Source organism: Phocoena sinus, chromosome 14 (genome assembly GCF_008692025.1).
Source record: "Phocoena sinus isolate mPhoSin1 chromosome 14, mPhoSin1.pri, whole genome shotgun sequence".
Lineage (NCBI taxonomy): Eukaryota > Metazoa > Chordata > Mammalia > Artiodactyla > Phocoenidae > Phocoena > Phocoena sinus.
In genome coordinates, this window is record NC_045776.1 from 32557054 (window position 1) to 32577416 (window position 20363).

A 20363-nucleotide genomic window follows, 5' to 3' on the forward strand; every position below is an offset into this window, starting at 1 on the left:
TCAAAAAGAGTCATGCACCACAGTGTTCATTGCAGCTCTTTTTACAATAGCTAGGACATGGAAGCAACCTAAGTGTCCATCAACAGATGAATGGATAAAGAAGATGTGACACATATATACAATGGAATATTACTCAGCCATAAAATGAAACGAAATTGAGTTATTTGTAGTGAGGTGGATGGACCTAGAGTCTGTCATACAGAGTGAAGTAATTCAGAAAGAGAAAAACAAATATCATATGCTAACACATATATATGGAATCTAAAAGAAGAAAAAATCGTCGTGAAGAACCTAGGGGCAGGAAAGGAATAAAGGCACAGACCTACTAGAGAATGTACTTGAGGACACGGGGAGGCAGAAGGGTAAGCTGGGACAAAGTGAGAGAGTGGCACGCACGCACGTACATATATACACTACCAAATGTAAAACAGATAGCTAGTGGGAAGCAGCCACATAGCACAGGGAGATCAGCTCGGTGTTTTGTGACCACCTAGAAGAGTGGGATAGGGAGGGAGGAAGTGAGGGAGACGCAAGAGGGAAGAGATATGGGGATATATGTATATGTATATATATAGCTGATTCACTTTGTTATAAAGCAGAAACTAACACACCATTGTAAAGCAATTATACTCCAATAAAGATGTTAAATAAATACATAAATAAAAGGGAGAAAAAAAAACATACTGTGTATTACAAGTCTAATCATTAAACTTGTTAGAATTAAATGAAAGCAAATAAGATGAAGTAACAACAGCTAACATTTATTAGTGCTCAGTATTGTCCCACAATATGTTAAAAACTAAATATTTTATCTCATTTATATTTAGTCTTCACAGTAACTGCGAAAAGTAGATATAACCTTTATTCCTCTTTAAAGATGAGGAATTCACGGCTTAGTAAATGTTAAGTAGCTAATCTGAGATCACATGTAAACAAGAGAACACAACTGGAATCTGAATGAAAAATGGTCTCCAAAGCCATGATTTTAATCACATCTCCATTTTTAGTTCTTGATCCATGTAAAGGGTTTTAGAGCTATTAAAGCACTTTATACATGTAAGGAGATTATTATAGTTATTATTATTATTCCTCATAATGGCACTAGTAATAATGACAGCTTCAACGTAGTAACATAATTCTTAAATCTCCAGCATTTAGAAGTGTGTCTTCAACAGAGCAAATGAGGGCTTCCCTGGTGGCGCAGTGGTTGAGAGTCCGCCTGCCGATGCAGGGGACATGGGTTCGTGCCCCGGTCCGGGAAGATCCCACGTGCCGTGGAGCGGCTGGGCCCGTGAGCCATGGCCGCTGAGCCTGCGCGTCCAGAGCCTGTGCTCCGCAACGGGAGAGGCCACAGCAGTGAGAGGCCCGCATACCGAAAAAAAAAAAAAAAAAAAAAAAAAAAAACAGAGCAAATGATGATGGTGGATAGAGGACTTTTCCACATACTTAGAATAAAAATCTCAGTGAGCTCCTCTAAATTAATACCTCAAAACAAGTACCCATTCAATGCAGTGCATTCAATGTAAAATATTGTCTTTCAAGGGCAAATATTTCGGCAGGTCAAACAGTACAATAAAATAATTTAAAATAAACAGCCTCAATCCCATTTCACAGAAGTATGTAACCAGAAAACTTCTTGTTATATTAATCTCAATTGTAAAGGATTATTCTGTGATCATGATTATTTGTCAATGTTTATTCAAAACATACAGTGTAGCCAGCATATTCAAGTAATCCTGCAACTAGAAAGACAATGTCATGAGAGAAAGAGGAAGAGTCCTTTTAAGATTTCCCCATACTGAGAGAAATATCTCACAAAACTTTGTAGCTCCTTCAGGCTCCTTCATGGCTCACTAAGAAATTAATAACTCCTGAAGACTAATTTAATTTCCAAACTGCCTTAAAAAATGGTGTCCTGGATAGCAGACACAAGTATTATGGCTACCAGAAAGGTAATATGGTTACTCACCCATTACAAATTAGTAAATTGGTACTCTAGACCAGGGCTGCTCAGTAGAACAGCAATAATGGGAATACTCCACACCTGCACTGTCTACTAGGTAGCTGCTAGCCACATGTGGCTATTCAGCACTTGAAATGTGATTATGGTAACGCAGCAAGTGAATTTTAAATTAAATTTAATTTTGATTAACTTAAATTGCCACATGTGAATTGTGGCTATTATCTTAGACAGTACAGCTCCAGATTAAAAATAACCCCTTGAATTGATTGGCATGAACCTATTCTCAAGATACTAATTTTTCCTGGATGAACTAAAAAAAATCCAGTTCCTATTGTTATAAACCTGAGTCTGGACCCTGGACCCAGAACGACCCCATGTAGGCACTCTGAGGGTCAGCCTGAAACATTACCACATCTTACCACAACTTCCCTGTAGCAATGCTCACCTATATACTCTACCTAACATTCTCCACCCCATCTGCGTCACACAGACCACAACGCATTTTTCAAATAGTCATTGCTTTCTCTTTGCCTCCTCTTAATCAAACTGACAGAAACTAAAGCACATTCCAAAGACATCAAGCAGAGCTGCTAAAATGAAAAGAAGAGAGTGGAGAAGCATGCTTTTGCACTAACCTTTCATGTCTAAAGACATGGATTCAAATATAAATCAAACACTAAAGCTTGGTAGTCACATCCAAAACCCCAGGTGGATATGTACCCTAGTCATAAAACTCTTACAATACGACAAGCTGAAAAATGGAGCAGATGGGAACAATGGGCAAATTTGCTCAATTAAGGCCCACAATCATTAAAAGGCCAGTCATGGACAATCAAAGAGGAATAAATGCCCAAGAGGTATGGGCTTTGATTATTTTCACAAATCAATTCAAACAGAAAGTTACTATGTTAGTAAAAAATTAATTAGGGAAATTTAGAGATGGGAAAGAGAAGATAACAAGGAAGATGGGGGAAAGAGTATATTTCAATATATTAATTTTCTTCCTGTTCCCTACTAAGTCTAAGAAATGCAAGTCATAAAAAATAAGAACTAAACGAAAGACTATTCAGTTTTTTTATTTTTGGCTGTGTTGGGTCTTCATTGCTTCCGCGGGCTTTCTCTAGTTGTGGCGAGCGAGGGCTACTCTTCGTTGCAGTGAGCGGGCTTCTCATTGCAGTGGCTTCTCTTGCTGCGGAGCACAGGCTCTAGACACGCAGGCTTCAGTAGTTGTCGCTTGTGGACTCCAGAGCACAGGCTCGGTAGTTGTGGCGCATGGGCTTACTTGCTCCGCAGCATGTAGGATCTTCCAGGACCAGGGCTCGAACCCATGTTCCCTGCATTAGCAGGTGGATTCTTAACCACTGCACCACCAGAGAAGTCCCAAGACTATTCAGTTTTGTTTCCTTTTCTCACACTCAATTTTTCCTCAAAGGAAAACTAGGCATGTCCACAAAATGATGTAAAATCATTAGAGGTTAATTCCACTAAAACTATTCTGAAAGGATTTGACTTTTTAAAAAATGTTAAACCTAGAAATCAGTCTTTTAAAATTCCATTATTCATACTGCACTTATAATTTAACTTTCAGTTCTATCAATAAGTCAGAATAAGAATATTTAGTACAGCTTGAGTTTGAGGTTCTTTGCTTAATAATTATCTAACATTGTCTCTTTATAGGCCATTTAAATAGCTCATCTTCATTTCACAGCCCTCTTGTCCTATTATCCCCAGGCAGCCAGGACTAAAGCAGTTCTTTAACTGAATAAACTCCCTTAAATTGCAGTTTGAAAATCATCACTGTGCTATTTATTTTGTCTCATGGGTACAATGCAATGGTAACTATGCTCTGCTGTTATTAAGATTAATATACACGTTTTTACTCTTAAGCCACCTTTCTCAACAATTAGAAACAGAGTAAATTCACTGGAAAAATCAAAGTACAACAAGAAAGAAACCATTCAGTTCTAACCACTTAAACCTCATCTATTTGAATACTCATTTCTTTTCTTAAAATGACAGTGTGAGAAAATGAAATATCTGTTCCTTTTACATGAAAATGGAAACAATAGCATAGACATTTTTTCCCAGGTTTTTAAAGAACCAAAAACAATTTCAAAATATTGTAATACTGTACCAAAGGCAATTTCGAAATGTTTTGAGGAAGAAAATGACAATCTAACAAACTTTTTAATGTGGAACCAGAAAAATGAGAGGAGGAGAAAAGGAGGGAGAGAGTTACTGTGGCATAATTTTAAGGAACAAACAAATACCAAAGTATAATTTTAAATTCAGAGTATACCAAGTATCAAAGTATACTCTCTCTGGTAAGTTTAGAAGTTAAGACCACAACAAATATCAAAGTATACTTTTTCTGGTATAAGGCAAGGGAAATACAAAGGAAGCCAGTCTGAAAAATTTAAGAAGCAGGCACTAACCAAAAAAGAAAAACAACAAAAACAAAATCTAAGAGCACAGCCAGATCATTCACATTAGGCAGGTCCTGAACAATGCTTTACTCTAGGCTTATGCATTACAGATGAAAAGGAATGGCATGAACAACGATTCCACAATTGCCAACTGATGACTGTATGTTGTTTCTCTATTAAGGTGGTAACTATAAAATCCAGGTAAATAAAAAATCCCAATTATTTACTATTACAGTACTTTTAGAATCATAGAATGTGAATAGCTACATGGGACCTCAAATATCATCCATTCTAAACTTCTGATTTTACAGGCTTAGAAATTATTTTCCCAGAGCTGGTAGGATGGCCAAATCTCTGCCTCATACTACAATGCTCTTCCCACTGAAAAGTGCTTCCAAATGCCCAAGCTTCCAATTTCATCAAACCAAAAGCATCATTTATAAAACACATTCAACGTCAATAGCAGCAGGGATATAACAGTTCTGAAACTTCAAACAGCATGACCAACTGCTGTACAGAAAAGAATAAAACATATTAGCCCAAGTGCCAAAAAATTTAAAAAAGCTTCCTTCAAAGGGAGAGCAGTTCCTTCAAAAATGCTACAAACATGATGCCTTTTTCCCCTTAAGAAGAGTAATTATTGGTTTTAATGGTTTCCATTTAGTCTCTGGGGAACATGAGTTAAACACTAATGCAAGCTGTCACAGCACAGCAACCTCCGAAGGCTCCACTCCACTCAGAAGTAAGAAATAGAATTCTATTAGGGAAAAAGAACTTTGAAAGGAGCTCACCTCCAATTTGCATAAGAAAGACTTATTCTCATTAATTTTTACCCCCATTTTAAAGATTTAGAAACAAATGCATAAATACTCACTTAAAAACTATTAGCCACCCTCGGTAATAGTCAGTGTATAAATTTTAATACATATCTCTTGAAAAAGTAGGATCTTACTTCCCATCCTCTCCAATATAAAGAATTTAGACTTGATGATTGCTACCCACTAACAAAACTGTTAAGAAGGCTTCTTTCCAATACCTCATTTAGCTCTGCATATGCTTACTCATCATTTTGAGAGCCGCAAATGTACAAAGATAATCAAAAGAATAAATATGAACCCAAACAACTCTTTAAGGAGTTATAGTTGCAACCATAAAAAAAGCTGATCATTATCAAGTCACACCTTTTTCTCCTACTATAAAATTCAAAAGATAAAAATGAGAAATGTATACTATAACATTGTGCTACATTAAAAAGTCCATTTCAAATTCCAATGCTGCATTTACTGCTGTTTGAAAAATGTCAATCAGTTGTTACAAAAATTATTTCTGAAATCTGCATCAAAACTAAATGAGAGGGCTTCCCTGGTGGCGCAGTGGTTGGGAGTCTGCCTGCCGATGCAGAGGACACGGGTTCATGCCCCGGTCTGGGAGGATCCCGCATGCCGCGGGGTGGCTGGGCCTGTGGGCCATGGCCACTGGGCCTGCGCATCCGGAGCCTGTGCCCCATGATGGGAGACGCCGTGACGGTGAGAGGCCCACGTGCCGCAAAAAAAAATTTTTTAATAAATAAATGGGAAAAAATTAGGAACATGTGAATAGAAGCCTATATAATTTGTTTAATATAAGAGAACCTAGGTGGATGAATTGCACAACTATATAGCTTTATATTTCTTGACTCTGACCATTCCCACTCAAATTCAGAATTTCATTATTATATGAATTATAACATTCATTCTTGGAGACCTTCAAGATGGCAAAGGAGTAAGATGTGGACATCATCTTCCTCCCCACAAATACATCAGAAATACATCTACATGTGGAACATCTCCTACAGAACACCTACTGAACGCTGGAAAAAGACCTCAGACTTCCCAAAAGGCAAGAAACTCCCCACGTACCTGGGTAGGGCAAAAGAAAAAACAGAGAGAAAAGAATAGGGACAGGACCTGCACCTCTGGGAGGGAGCTGTGAAGGAGGAAAAGTTTCCACATACTAGGAAGCCCCTTCACTGGCGGAGATGGGGGTGGCGGGGGGAAGCTTCGGAGCCACAGAGGACAGCGCAGCAACAGGGGTGCAGAGGGCAAAGCAGAGAGATTCCCGCACAGAGGATCAGTGCCGACCAGCACTCACCAGCCTGAGAGGCTTGTCTGCTCACCGGCCTGGACGGTTGGGGGCTGGGAGCTGAGGCTCCAGCTTCCGAGGTCAGATCCCAGGGAGAGGGCTGGGGTTGGCTGCGTGAACACAGCCTGAAGGGGGCTAGTGCGCCACAGCAGGACGGGAGGGAGTCCGGGAAAAAGTCTGGAACTGCCAAAGAGGCAAGAGACCACTGTTTCGGGGTGCACAAGGATAGGGGATTCACAGCACTGACTAAACAAGCTCCAGAGATGGGCGCCAGCCGCAGCTATCAGCGTAGACAACAGAGACGGGAATGAGATGCTAAGGCTGCTGCTGCAGCCACCAACAATACTGTGTGCAAGCACAGGTCACTATCCACACCTGCACTCCCAGGAGCCTGTGCAGAGCGCCACTGCCAGGGTCCCGTGACCCAGGGACAACTTCCATGGAAGAATACAGGGCACATCTCAGGCTGTTGCAAAGTCACGTCTGCCTCTGCCGCTGCAGGCTAGCCTCGCATTCCGTACTCCTCCCTCCCCCCAGGCCTGAGTGAGACAGAGTCCCCTAATCAGCTGCTCCTTTAACCCCGTCCTGTCTGAGTGAAGAATAGATGCCCTCAGGTGACCTACTGGCATACTTTGGGAGCAACTGTAGACTTGGGGTTTGCTTTCTGGATCTAATTTGTTTCTGGTTTTAGTATTTAGAGTTTATTATCATTGGTAGATTTGTTTATTGATTTGGTTGCTCACTTCCTGTTTCTATTTCAATATATAGATATATTTTTTTTCCCTTTTCTCCTTTTGTGAGTGTGAATGTGTATGCTTCTTTGTGTGATTTTTGTCTGCATAACTTTGCTTTTACCATTTGTCCTAAGGTTATTTCTGACTGTTTTTTTTCTTTTTTTTAATTACTTTTAATTTTTTATTTTTAATAATTAATTAGTTTTATTTTAATAACTTTATTTTAATTTTTTTTTCTTTCTTCTTTTTTTTCTCCCTTTTCTTCTAAACCATGTGGCTGACAGGGTCTTGGTGCTCCAGCCGGGTGTTAGACCTGTGCCTCTGAGCGGGAGAGCCGAGTTCAGGACACTGGTCCACCACAGACTTCCCGGCTCCACGTAATGTCAAACAGCGAAAGCTCTCCCAGAGATCTCCATCTCAACGATAAGACCCAGCTCCACTCAATGACCAGAAAGCTACAGTGTTGGACACCCTACGCCAAACAACTAGCAAGACAGGAACACAACCTCACCCATCAGGAGAGAGGCTGCCTAAAAATACAGTAAGGTCACAGGCACCAAAAAACACACCACCGGACACGGTCCTGCCAGCCAGAAAGACAAGATCCAGCCTCATCCACCAGAAGACAGGTACCAGTCCCCTCCATCAGGAAGCATACACAATCCACTGAACCAACCTTAGCCACTGGGGGCAGACACTAAAAACGATGGGAACTAAGAACCTGCAGCCTGCGAAAGAAGACCCCAAACACAGTAAGTTAAGCAAACTGAGAAGACAGAGAAACACACAGCAGATGAAGGAGTAAGGTAAAAATCCATCAGACCAAATAAATGAAGAGGAAATAGGCAGTCTACCTGAAAAAGAATTCAGAGTAATGATAGTAAAGATGATCCAAAATCTTGGAAATACAATGCAGAACAAACAAGAAAGTTTTAACAAGGAACCAGAAGAACTAAAGAGCAAACAAACAATAATGAACAACACAATAAATTAAATTTAAAATTCTCTAGAAGGAATCAACAGCAGAATAACTGAGGCAGAAGAACAGATAAGTGACCTAGAAGGTAAAATAGTAGAAATAACTACCACAGAGCAGAATAAAGAAGAAAGATTGAAAAGAATTGAGGACAGTCTCAGAGACCTCTGGAACAACATTAAATGCAGCAATATTCGAAATATAGGGGTCCCAGAAGAAAAAGAGGAAAAAAAAGAGACTGAGAAAATATTTGAAGAGATTATAGTGGAAAACTTCCCTAATATGGGAAAGGAAATAGTCAATCAAGTCTAGGAAGTACAGGGAGTTCCATAAAGGATAAATCCAAGGAGAAACACGCCAAGACACATATTAATCAAACTATCAAAAATTAAATACAAAGAAAAAATTAAAGGCAGCAAGGAAAAAAAAACATACAAGGGAATCCCCATAAAGTTAAGACCTGATCTTTCAGCAGAAACTCTGTAAGCCAGAGCGAGTGGCAGGACATATTTAAAGTGATGAAATGAAAAAACCTACAACCAAGCAAGGATCTCATTCAGATTCAATGGAGACATTAAAACATTCACAGACAAGCAAAAGCTAAGTGAATTCAGCACCACCAAACCAGCCTTACAACAAATGCTATAGGAACTTCTCTAGGCAGGAAACACAACAGAAGGAAAAGACCTACAATAACAAACCCAAAACAATTAAAAAAATGGTAATAGGAACATACATATTGACAATTACCTTAAATGTAAATGGATTAAATGCTCCAACCAAAAGACACAGACTGGCTGAATGGATACAAAAACATGACCCATACATATGCTGTTTAGAAGAGACCCACTTCAGACCAAGGGACACATACAGACTGAAAGTGAGGGGATCAAAAAAGATATTCCATGCAAATGAAAATCAAAAGAAAGCTGGAGTAACAATTCTCATATCAGACAAAATAGACTTTAAAATAAAGACTAGCACAAGAGACAAAGAAGGACACTCCATAATGATCAAGGGGTCCAGCCAAGACAAAGATGTAACAATTGTAAATATTTATGCACCCAACATAGGAGCACCTCAATACATAAGGCAAATGCTAACAGCCATAAAAGGGGAAATTGACAGTAACGCAATCATAGCAGGGGAATTTAACACCCAACTTTCACGAATGGACAGATCATCCAAAATGAAAATAAATAAGGAAACACAAGCTTTAAATTATACATTAAACAAGATGGACTTAATTGACATTTATAGGACATTCCATCCAAAAACAACAGAATACTCTTTCTTCTCAGTGCTCATGGAAACTTCTCCAGGATAGATCATATCTTCGGTCACAAATCAAGCCTTGGTAAATTTAAGAAAACTGAAATTGTATCAAGTATCTTTTCCAAACACAATGCTATGAGACTAGATACCAATTACAGGAAAAAAACTGTAAAAATACAAACACATAGAGGCTAAACAATATGCTACTAAATAATCAAGAGATAACTGAGGAAATCAAAAACTACCTAGAAACAAATGACTGAAAACATGATGGCCCAAAACCTACGGGATGCAGCAAAAGCAGTTTTAAGAGGGAAGTTTATAGCATTACAATCCTACCTCAAGAAGCAAGAAAAACCTCAAACAACCTAATCTTACAACTAAAGCAATTAGACAACCTAATCTTACAACTAAAGCAATTAGACAAAGAAGAACAAAAAACCCCAAAGTTAGCAGAAGGAAAGAAATCATAAAGATCAGATCAGAAATAAATGAAAAAGAAATGAAGAAAACTATAAAAAATATGAATAAAACTAAAAGCTGGTTCTGGGAGAAGATAAACAAGATTGATTAACCATTAGACAGACCCATCAAGAATAAAAGGAGAAGACTCAGATCAACAGAATTAGAAATGAAAAAGAGAAGTAACAACTGACACTGCAGAAACACAAAGGATCAAGGGAGATTACTACAAGTAACTATATGCCAATAAAATGGACAACCTGGAAGAAATGGATAAATTCTTAGAAACGCACAAACTTCTGAGACTGAACCAGGAAGAAAGAGAAAATATAAACAGACCAAACACAAGCACTGAAATTGAAACTGTGATTAAAAATTTTCCAACAAACAAAGGCCAAAGACCAGATGGCTTCACAGGCAAATTCTATCAAACATTTAGAGAAGAACCAACACCTATCCTTCTCAAACTCTTCCAAAATATAGCAGAGGGAGGAACACTCTCAAACTCATTCTAGGTAGCCACCATCACCCTGATATCAACACCAGACAAAGATATTACAAAAAAAGAAAAGTACAGACCAATACCACTGATGACCATAGATGCAAAAATCTTCAATAAATTACGAGTAAACAGAATCCAAAGGCACATTAAAGGGAATATACACCATGATCAAGTGGGGTTTATCCCAGGAATGCAAGGATTCTTCAATACATGCAAATCAATGTGACACACCACATTAACAACCTGAAGGATAAAAACCATATGATAATCTCAATAGATGCAGAAAAAGCTTTCAACTAAATTCAACACCCATTTTTGATAAAAACTCTCCAGAAAGCAGGCACAGAGGGAACTTACCTCAACATAATAAAGGCTATATATGACAAACCCACAGCCAACATCCTTCTCAATGGTGAAAAACTGAAACCATTTCCACTAAAATCCTGAACAAGACAAGGTTGCCCACTCTTACCACTTTTTTTTTTTCTTACCACTCTTATTCAACACAGTTTTAGAAGTTTTAGCCACAGCAATCAGATTAGAAAAAGGAATGCAAATTGGAAAAGAAGTAAAGCTGCCACTGTTTGCAGATGACATGATACTATACATAGAGAATTCTAAAGATGCTACCAGAAAACTACTAGAGCTAATCACTGAATTTGGTAAAGTAGCAGGATACAAAATTAATGCACAGAAATCTCTTGTATTCCTACACACTAATGATGAAAAATCTGAAAGCGAAATTAAGGAAACAGTCCCATTTACTATTTCAACAAAAAGAATAAAATAACTACGAATAAACTTACCTAAGGAGACAAAAGACCTGTATGCAGAAAACTATAAGACACTGATGAAAGAAATTAAAGGTGATACAAACAGATGGAGAGGTATACCATGTTCTTGGATTGGAAGAATCAACATTGTGAAAATGACTATATTACCCAAAGCAATCTACAGATTCAGTGCAATACCTATCAAACTGCCAATGGCATTTTTCACAGAACTAGAACAAAAAAATTCACAATTTGTGTTGAAAAACAAAAGACCCTGAACAGCCCAAACAATCTTGAGAAAGAAAAACAGAGCTGGAGGAATCAGGCTCCGTGACTTCAGACTATACTATGAAGCTACAGTAATCAAGACAGTATTGTAGTGGCAGAAAAACAAAAATATAGATCAATAGAACAGGATAGAAAGTCCAGAGATAAACCCACACACATATGGTCACCTTATTTTTGATAAAGGAGGCAAAAAAATACAATGGAGAAAAGACAGCCTCTTCAATAAGTGGTGCCGGGAAAATGACAGCTACATCTAAAAGAATGAAATTAGAACACTCCCTAACACCGTACACAAAAATAAACTCAAAATGGATTAAGGACCTAAATGTAAGACCAGACACTATAAAACTCTTTGAGGAAAACATAGGCAGAACACTCTATGACATAAATCAAAGCAAAATCCTTTTTGACCCACCTCCTAAAGAAATAGAAATAAAAATAAACAAATGGGACCTAATGAAACTTCAAAGCTTTTGCACAGCAAAGGAAACCATAACCAAGACGAAAAGACAACACTATGAATGGGAGAAAATATTAGCAAATGAAGCAAGTGACAAAGGATTAATCTCCAAACCTTACAAGCAGCTCATGCAGCTCAATATCCAAAAAACAAACAACCCAATCCAAAAATGGTCAGAAGACCTAAATAGACATTTCTCCAAAGAAGATATACAGACTGCCAACAAACACATGAAAGAATGCTCATCATCACTAATCATTAGAGAAATGCAAATCGAAACTACAATGAGGTATCACCTCACACCAGTCAGAATGGCCATCATCAAAAAATCTAGAAACAGGGGCTTCCCTGGTGGCACAGTGGTTGAGAGTCTGCCTGCTGATGCAGGAGACACGGGTTCATGCCCCAGTACGGGAAGATCCCACATGCCGCGGAGCAGCTGGGCCTGTGAGCCATGGCCACTGAGCCTGTGCATCCGGAGCCTGTGCCCCGCAACGGGAGAGGCCTCAACAGTGAGAGGCCTGCGTACCGCAAAAAAAAAAAAAATCTATAAACAATAAATGCCGAAAAGAGTGTGGAGAAAAGGGAACCCTCTTGCACTGTTGGTGGGAATGTAAACTGATACAGCCACTATGGAGAATAGTATGGAGGTTCCTTAGAAAACTAAAAACAGAACTACCATATGACCCAGCAATCCCACTACTAGGCATATACCCTGAGAAAACCATAATTCAAAAAGAGTCATGTTCCACAACGGTCATTAAAACACTATTTACAATAGCCAGGACAAGGGAGCACCCTAAGTGTCCACTGACAGATGAATGGATAAAGAAGAGGTGACACATATATACAATGGAATATTACTCAGCCATAAAAGGAAACAAAATTGAGTTATTTGTAGTGAAGTGGATGGACCTAGAGTCTGTCATACAGAGTGAAGTAAGTCAGAAAGAGAAAACAAATACTGTATGCTAACACATATATATATGGAATCTAAAACAAAAAAGTTGTAAAGTGCTTGGTATTAAAACTTTCTCCAGACATAATAGAGTCATCTGTAACTAATAAGATCACAAAGGAAAATTACATGTAAAAATTAAAAGAAAGTCTCTTAATAAAAGTATTGTAAAAGCATCTTTAAACAGTATCTAACATAGTACTCTTTGAACAGATATTCACAACATAAGTTACACTGTTGTGATTTGAGAATAGAATTGAACTTAGAAATACAAACATTAAATGAAAACACTTCATTAACACAATTTTGAAAAAAAGAGGTAATAACAGTCAATTTACAAAAAGAGAGGTGGGGTGGAGTGAGGGTAATTTAGACGGACTAATATAAGAAATTTTCACTTTCAAACAATATAAGAATCTCTAGCATGTAATAACACTTGCATCTTTAAGACGATGTTACCAAAAAAGTAGGTGGTCATCTTGAAGGTATCACCAAAAGCTCTACATTTTCAAATCTGTTGGAATTACAGACACAAAAGGCCACGTATTATGATTCTCTTTAGGTGAAATGTCCAGAATTGGAATATCTACAGAGATAAAAAGTGGATGAGTGGTTGACAGGGGCTGGAGGAAGGAGGGAATGGGGAATGACTGCTAATGGGTACTTGGTTATATTTTTGATAAAAATGGTCTAAAAGTAAATAGTGGTGATGATCGTACAACTTTGTGAATTCACTAAAAAACCATTAAAGTGTACTTTCCAAGGGTGAACTTTATGGTATGTGAATTATATTTCAATAAAACTATTATTAAAAGATTAAATTTAAATTAAAAAGTAATCTGACAGAATTCATAATGTCAATTTATACTACAACAGACATCATTCAGAGCCTTCCACCTGTTCCAATAGCTTCTTTTTTACCTTGGCAAGGCGGCTCATCTGATCTTCTGAGAGAGTACTGCTTGTTCTGCCAGGAGTTTTTGTGGGTTCTGATCCATCTGCTTCCACGTTAGGCCAGACTTTCAAGTCATGCATCCCTTGGCGAAACATGCTAGGCAAAAAGAGAATGTTCAGGACAGAATTAAATTAATGTAGTTCATTATGGGAAATTTCAGATTCGTAAACAGAGAGAATTCTACCAAGGAAATACATGTCTCTCTTGCCAAGCTTTAAGCCTCCAGTGGGCTGTAAAGCAATTAACCAAGCAACTAAAATCCATGTAACACTGTTTTTCACATGCCATTCTTTTCTCCTCCAAGCAGTTAGAACTATTACAGAGATGCTAAAGGTAAACTGGAAACAGAGAAGCATCAGTAATGGACCACATGCACTTCATCACGTCAGTGGAGATCTTAGAAACAGAAACCAAATTTGTACCCAGTGAAAGAATGTCACATTTACAATGACTGAAACCAAATTAAAATAATATATAACTTTCTACTTTAAGTGACAATTCAGCATAGTAGACAGCAGAGTTGAACTGCTGAGGTTTGGATCCCAGCTGTGCCATATATTACCTACAAGACTTTGGGTAAGTTACTTAACTTCTCTGTGCCTGTTTCCTCATCTATAAAATGAGATTATAAAGAGGAACTGTATCTCACAGAGTTGTTAGAAAAATTAAATAAACCAGTACAAGTAAAAAGTACTTAGAATAGTGTCTACCACGTAATAAGTATTCGATAAATGTTAGCTATTATTTTCCGTTTCACTGGGTACAGGCTTATTTTCCTCCCATCTTCTTTTCCATAAGAAAGATGTCTAAAAGGGAATACAGTAGTGGATTCAGTAAGAAAAAATATCCATGTCTACAAATCAGAAATTTAACATATTGTTGAAATTCAGCCTGAGCTGGATGATCCTGCTTTAAAGTAAAAGACTACATGACCTCTGATTGTCATGCTTCTGCTTCTTTCAAAAAGCTACCATGAAGACCCACAGTAAAAGTTGAACAAACTCATAAAAGAAGCTCTAGACAAATATGCTTTTTAAATACGCTGTCAAGTTTCTGAGTTTTGTTTCTTTGAAGAGGGTTAGAGATAGTCTTCTGTTAGTGTGTTTTCTTTTTTTAAGTGTTAACAAGGCCTTTCAAACAATATAAAGTCTATTGAAACAGCATCCTCCCAAAGCTGAAAGGCCAAGCTGTCAATCGCAATGAAAAGAATAAGACTAGAAGTGTGTGCAGGTGAGTAGGCAAGTCCAAAGACTCCCATATTAAATAATTTTTTAATTAGGTACACGATGGATATAGTGATGCACTTTTCCCATCTTTAAAACCACTGTACTTAACTGTAAAAGGTTCACATTAATTTTTAAACCATTATTATCATGATCTGACCAATGGAAAATTTCTTAGCAGATTTTCCTGAGGTAATGAAGAGAATTTTCACTGAATATTATGTAATGTATGTAAGTAATGATGCCATAAACATTTAGATTGGAAACTATAAAGGACAGCTACAAGCTGATGAGCAGTATAAGATTAAGGACCAAATATGTTAAGGTCTAAGTTTGGCAATAAACAGGCAATATCCAGCAACCATATCTGCAAAAGCTTACTTTATAGGCCCAACACAAAATGTACTAACTGGTTGTGAAGACTCAATACACCCAATATTTATCTATCATGTTAAAGATCAAAAAAAAAGTGGCATTATTTAAAAAGCCTTTATAAAGTTCATTTTCTTTCCCTTTCAACTGAGAGACATTCAACATAAAGCAGACCTTAGTCTCTAAGAAACTGGGTACAGTAAGGTCATAATACCACGTTCCATGAATATCCTTAAATATACCTTCAGAAACAGCAGAAAGCTTCCCTTCCTTCTCTCCACTTCCTTGCCCCCAAGTGAATAGTTTGGCTGAACTTAACTAAATCAAAAATAAGTACATTTGGGCTTCCCTGGTGGCGCAGTGGTTGAGAGTCTGCCTGCCGGTGCAGGGGACACGGGTTCGTGCCCCGGTCTGGGAGGATCCCACATGCCGCGGAGCGGCTGAGCCTGCGCGTCCGGAGCCTGTGCTCCGCAACAGTGAGAGGCCCGCGTACCGCAAAAAAAAAAAAAAAAAAAAAAAAAAAAAAAAAAAAAAAATAAGTACATTTGGCAGGAAGCCAGTTTACTAAATAATTTAGGTGCCTTGGGATGGATCTGGAGAAGAGATTTAAGGATAAGGGGACATGGAAGGTAGGGGTGATGCCAAGTGATTCAAATGATCAAGTGAACATATTACTTTCTTTTGACACTAATGGAACCTTTACAGAGAGTTACACAGCCTCCAGGTGGCAAGCCAGAAGATGCTCAGAGCATCAAGTCCATTTGGGAAATTAAGCCAAACAGGCAAGAAAGAAAACGGTACAACAGGATCTCCCTCAGACACAAGCAGAGGCCCCAGCAACAGCTGCTGTAGATGTTCCAGCTCCCAGTGCCAAACCACTACAGAAACAACTGGCCTGACTTCAGAATTCACATTTGGAAAAAACATCTGCAAGATAAATATACAGCTTGCGTATGATCCTTTGCCAATTCAACCTAATGATCAATCAATTCTTTAGCTACTTAGGAATCTCACAAGCTAGACTTTCAAAATGAGGACAATTAGTTACTCCAGCCATATCCTAACACATCTGTCTTTCGATTAACTACACTATCCTCCAAGAAGCACTGCTTCACACTGACTCAAGAATACAAAACATGGGCTTCCCTGGTGGCGCAGTGGTTGAGAGTCCGCCTGCCGATGCAGGGGACGCGGGTTTGTGCCCCAGTCCAGGAAGATCCCACATGCCGCGGAGCGGCTGGGCCCGTGAGCCGTGGCCGCTGAGCCTGCGGAGCCTGTGCTCCGCAAGGGGAGAGGCCACAACAGTGAGAGGCCCGCGTATGGCAAAAAACTAAAAAAAAAAAAAAAAAAAAAAGAATACAAAACAGGTATTAGCAAACAGCAAGAGTTGGTAGTCACAGGACTCCCGATACTATAACACAGTTATTACACACTTTGAGGACCACTTTTAAATAGCTAATAAGTCCATACCAGGACTATTTAAGGAACAAGGTGCGGTACAACTGGTGTTATTTCATTGCCTAAGAAACATCTGAGGAAATGAAGGTCTAAAGCAGCATTTCCCTAAGTCATGAGAACTGTGGTGGCACATGACATGATTTTTAACGGTAGGTGGAAAAAAATTTGCACAGGCTTCCTCCTGAGATCACACAGAAGACTCATGCTACTTTCTTTCTCACCATGAATGTCAGCAACACCATGCAGAGAAGCAGCTGTGACCCAGCAGTACAAGTGGATGTCTGCACCCTGCTATAGCACCTGGAACATCCTGAATATCATATGCTTCCACAATCCAAAGGTGCACAGGAAGTCCAATATCCTGCGAGGGAATGCCTCGGCTTGTCTCCACTGCACCCCAGTTAGCCTTCAAGGGAAGGCCCCAGGACACAGAGAGAAAAAGGAGTTATTTTAATTTCATAGGGCTTCTCAGATTTCCTTTTTCTGAGGTGCAGGTCACTATAAGCATCAGCCTAGAGGGAACAGTAGGTGATCTAACATGAGTTATTATACACACACGTACACACAATGATTACTACTGATTTCACATACTTTATAAAAACTTGTCAAAGGCCAAGTAAAACCGTGTCACAAATGTCAATCTGAGAATTGATTTGGCTGTAGGCAGGTCATTTCACTGTACTTCTATGGAAATTTCTATTGTCTCACACCTATAGTCTAGTCAGATTGTCTCCTGAAACTACATCCTAAGGTCAATGAAAATGTATCAATATATGAGTGTTAAAAGAGGTGTTTTCATGAGGGAAACTCCCGCTGTTATTTCAGAAGGTAAACCACTAATGAAGAGGCCAGGAAGAAAAACCAAGAGGTCTATCTGGCTGTTTCTCAAGAAGATTTAACCACTAAGACTACAGTAAGAGTAATAAACTGTTGTACATTTTTTTTCTATATGGCAAGCAAATTCCACCCTGGTAGAGAAAGTAAAAAGGTACAAACATTCTAGAAAAGAAACATACTGATTTTGTAATATTTCCATTCTACTATAACCTGCCATTTTATCAAAAAACATATTTAAAACTGGAGGCCACGATGTCTCATACTATGTCTAAATTATTGTTCCTGCATGGATTTCAATAATAAATGTTTCTTTAATAGATACATTAAAGTAAAATACCTACACATTACTAAGCAATCAAGCTATTTTCAATTAAATTACATCTACATTTTATTCATGAGTTGAAGCTTTTCTGAGACATCCTATCCTGAACAGAAAAATTCAATATTATAAGGATATCAATTCTCTCTGTAATTCACATATATAATTCAATACAGTTTCCCAACAAAATAAGAATGAGCTTTTTTTTTAACTGAGGAAATAATATTAATATTTATCTGATAAAATATAGAGACTATCCAGAGAAATTCTGAAAGGACTATGAATGAGGAAGATTATCTGTCTCTAATATTAAAACATTTTATAATTTAATAGTATTCAAAACTAACAAGAATAGTTCAGATATAATGACAGCTAATATTTACTGAGCACTTATTAAGCTCATTACATGTCTTTAGTAATTTATCATCATCAACTACTCTGTGAGGTAAATACTAATATCTCATTTTACAGATAAGGAAACTGAGGCATAAAGAGATTAAATAACTTGCCCAAGGGTACACAGATAATAAGCAAAAGAGCCAGGTTTTAAACCCAGACAATCTAGTTCTACCTGCCTTCCTAACCACCACTGGTTTATAAAAAACTGATAAATTCATAATTTAAGATTCATGAGCTGCAAGTAAATAAGCAACAAACAAATATATGATAATTCAAAAGAAAATGTCAAACAGGAAAAACAATATGTGTAACATGTAACACACAAAGGGCTAATTTCACTAATCTACAAAGACCCCTTACAAATTAATAAGAAAAATGACTACTCAAAAAAAAAAGACAAAGAATTTTACCGTATGTGAATTATACCTCAATTTAAAAAATGGGCAAAGGATATGAAAAAGCAATTCACAGAAACATAAACACAAATGTAAAGGGAAATATCACAATACGATCATCTTCACTCATATTTAATGATGTGAAAATTAATTTAGGAGATAACATTTTTCAGTTTTACAATGGGCAAAAATTAAGAAGTTTGATAATACCTAGATTATGGTCTCTACCATTTGATACCTAAAGGAACTAGGACTTCTTTCAGATGTCCAGGTCTGGGGCAGGAAACTTCCCAATGAGCCTGGAAAAGCTTGTCTCCAGAAAGTAAAGAAGCTACCAATGACTACTGGTGTGCTATACTGTCAAAAGAACATGGGATCGACTTGAAGGGGCTCCTACTGACCAAAAATTGGAATTTTTAAGAATTATAAAGAATAAAAAGAACAATGGATTGAAACATTTCAAAACTGTTTAAAAGTTCATGATGAAACTTAAGAACAAAACACCAAAAAACCATCAATCGTCACTTTCAAGGTTACCAAGGCACCAACCAATTCATTCTTAAAATTGATAAAGGGGAAAAAAAGTAAACATTAATCTGCCTTTCCTATATGAACTGTATACCAAGGTAACTCAATATATGATGAAAGACCAAGTTTTTTAGAGAAAAATTCCAATTAATAAACATAGAAAGAATAGAATGTCAACAATTTTCTTAAGATGAAGAGTGATCTCTCTGCTCAGGAGAAAAGGGATAGAGAAAAAACACCCTAAAGGACTATCATGTCTTTGTTTTTGTTTTACAATTAACTTCTATTATCTGTAAATTTTTAAAAACAAAATTAACTTTCCTATTATAATCATTACCATTACAGCAAATTAGTGCTTTAGCACTTTTTAAACCCTGTTTATTGTCCTTTTTGTCACTATTATGACAAAGCAGAAAAACCCTATAACAAAGCAGTTACAGTATATGACAAATAGCCTTTTTTTCCTAAAAATAAGGTTCTAGTTTCCAATGACTATTTCCTAATAGAAATCGCATTACCAATCATTAACAGTAGAGAAATACAAACTGTGTTTTTTAATTAATCTATCTGCATCTCCTGAAGGAAATATGTGTCAACTTCAGCCTCAAGTACTACAGAATCATATGTATCCAACATGTATCCAATAGGTTTCACTTCCTAGCACAGAGAACCAGACTGGGCATAAACTATTAAGGTCAAGAAAGAAAAGGGCCAGAAAGCAACAACATTTCCATAGGAAAAGAAAACGCTTACCCGTATTTTCCAAACAGTGAAACTGTTGTTCCTCCCACAGGCACTGCCTTTCCTGGTCCATACACATCCCATATAGTCAGGGCCACTTGCGCATTCCTGGGCAGGTCAGGGTATTTCACAGGCAGTTTTAGCCATTCATTCCAGCTATGGAAATAAAGTCAACAAAAACATAAAGCTAAGGAAAGA

The 20363-nt window shown here is 37.7% G+C and overlaps 1 protein-coding gene across 3 annotated transcripts in view; it reads right to left on the minus strand.

The window, feature by feature from the left end:
• Positions 1-20363, minus strand: part of PIK3C3 (phosphatidylinositol 3-kinase catalytic subunit type 3) — a 156866-nt gene that overhangs the window by 128022 nt on the left and 8481 nt on the right. For all 3 annotated transcript variants that reach the window (XR_004345351.1, XM_032602470.1, XM_032602471.1), the window contains exons 3-4: positions 20178-20321; positions 13860-13989 (exon numbers count right to left, since the gene is read on the minus strand). Coding sequence is in view for 2 of the 3 variants with exons in the window: in XM_032602470.1 (XP_032458361.1) it covers positions 13860-13989; positions 20178-20321 (274 nt within the window). In the remaining variant the exon portion in view is untranslated. The remainder of the gene's footprint in view (positions 1-13859; positions 13990-20177; positions 20322-20363) is intronic.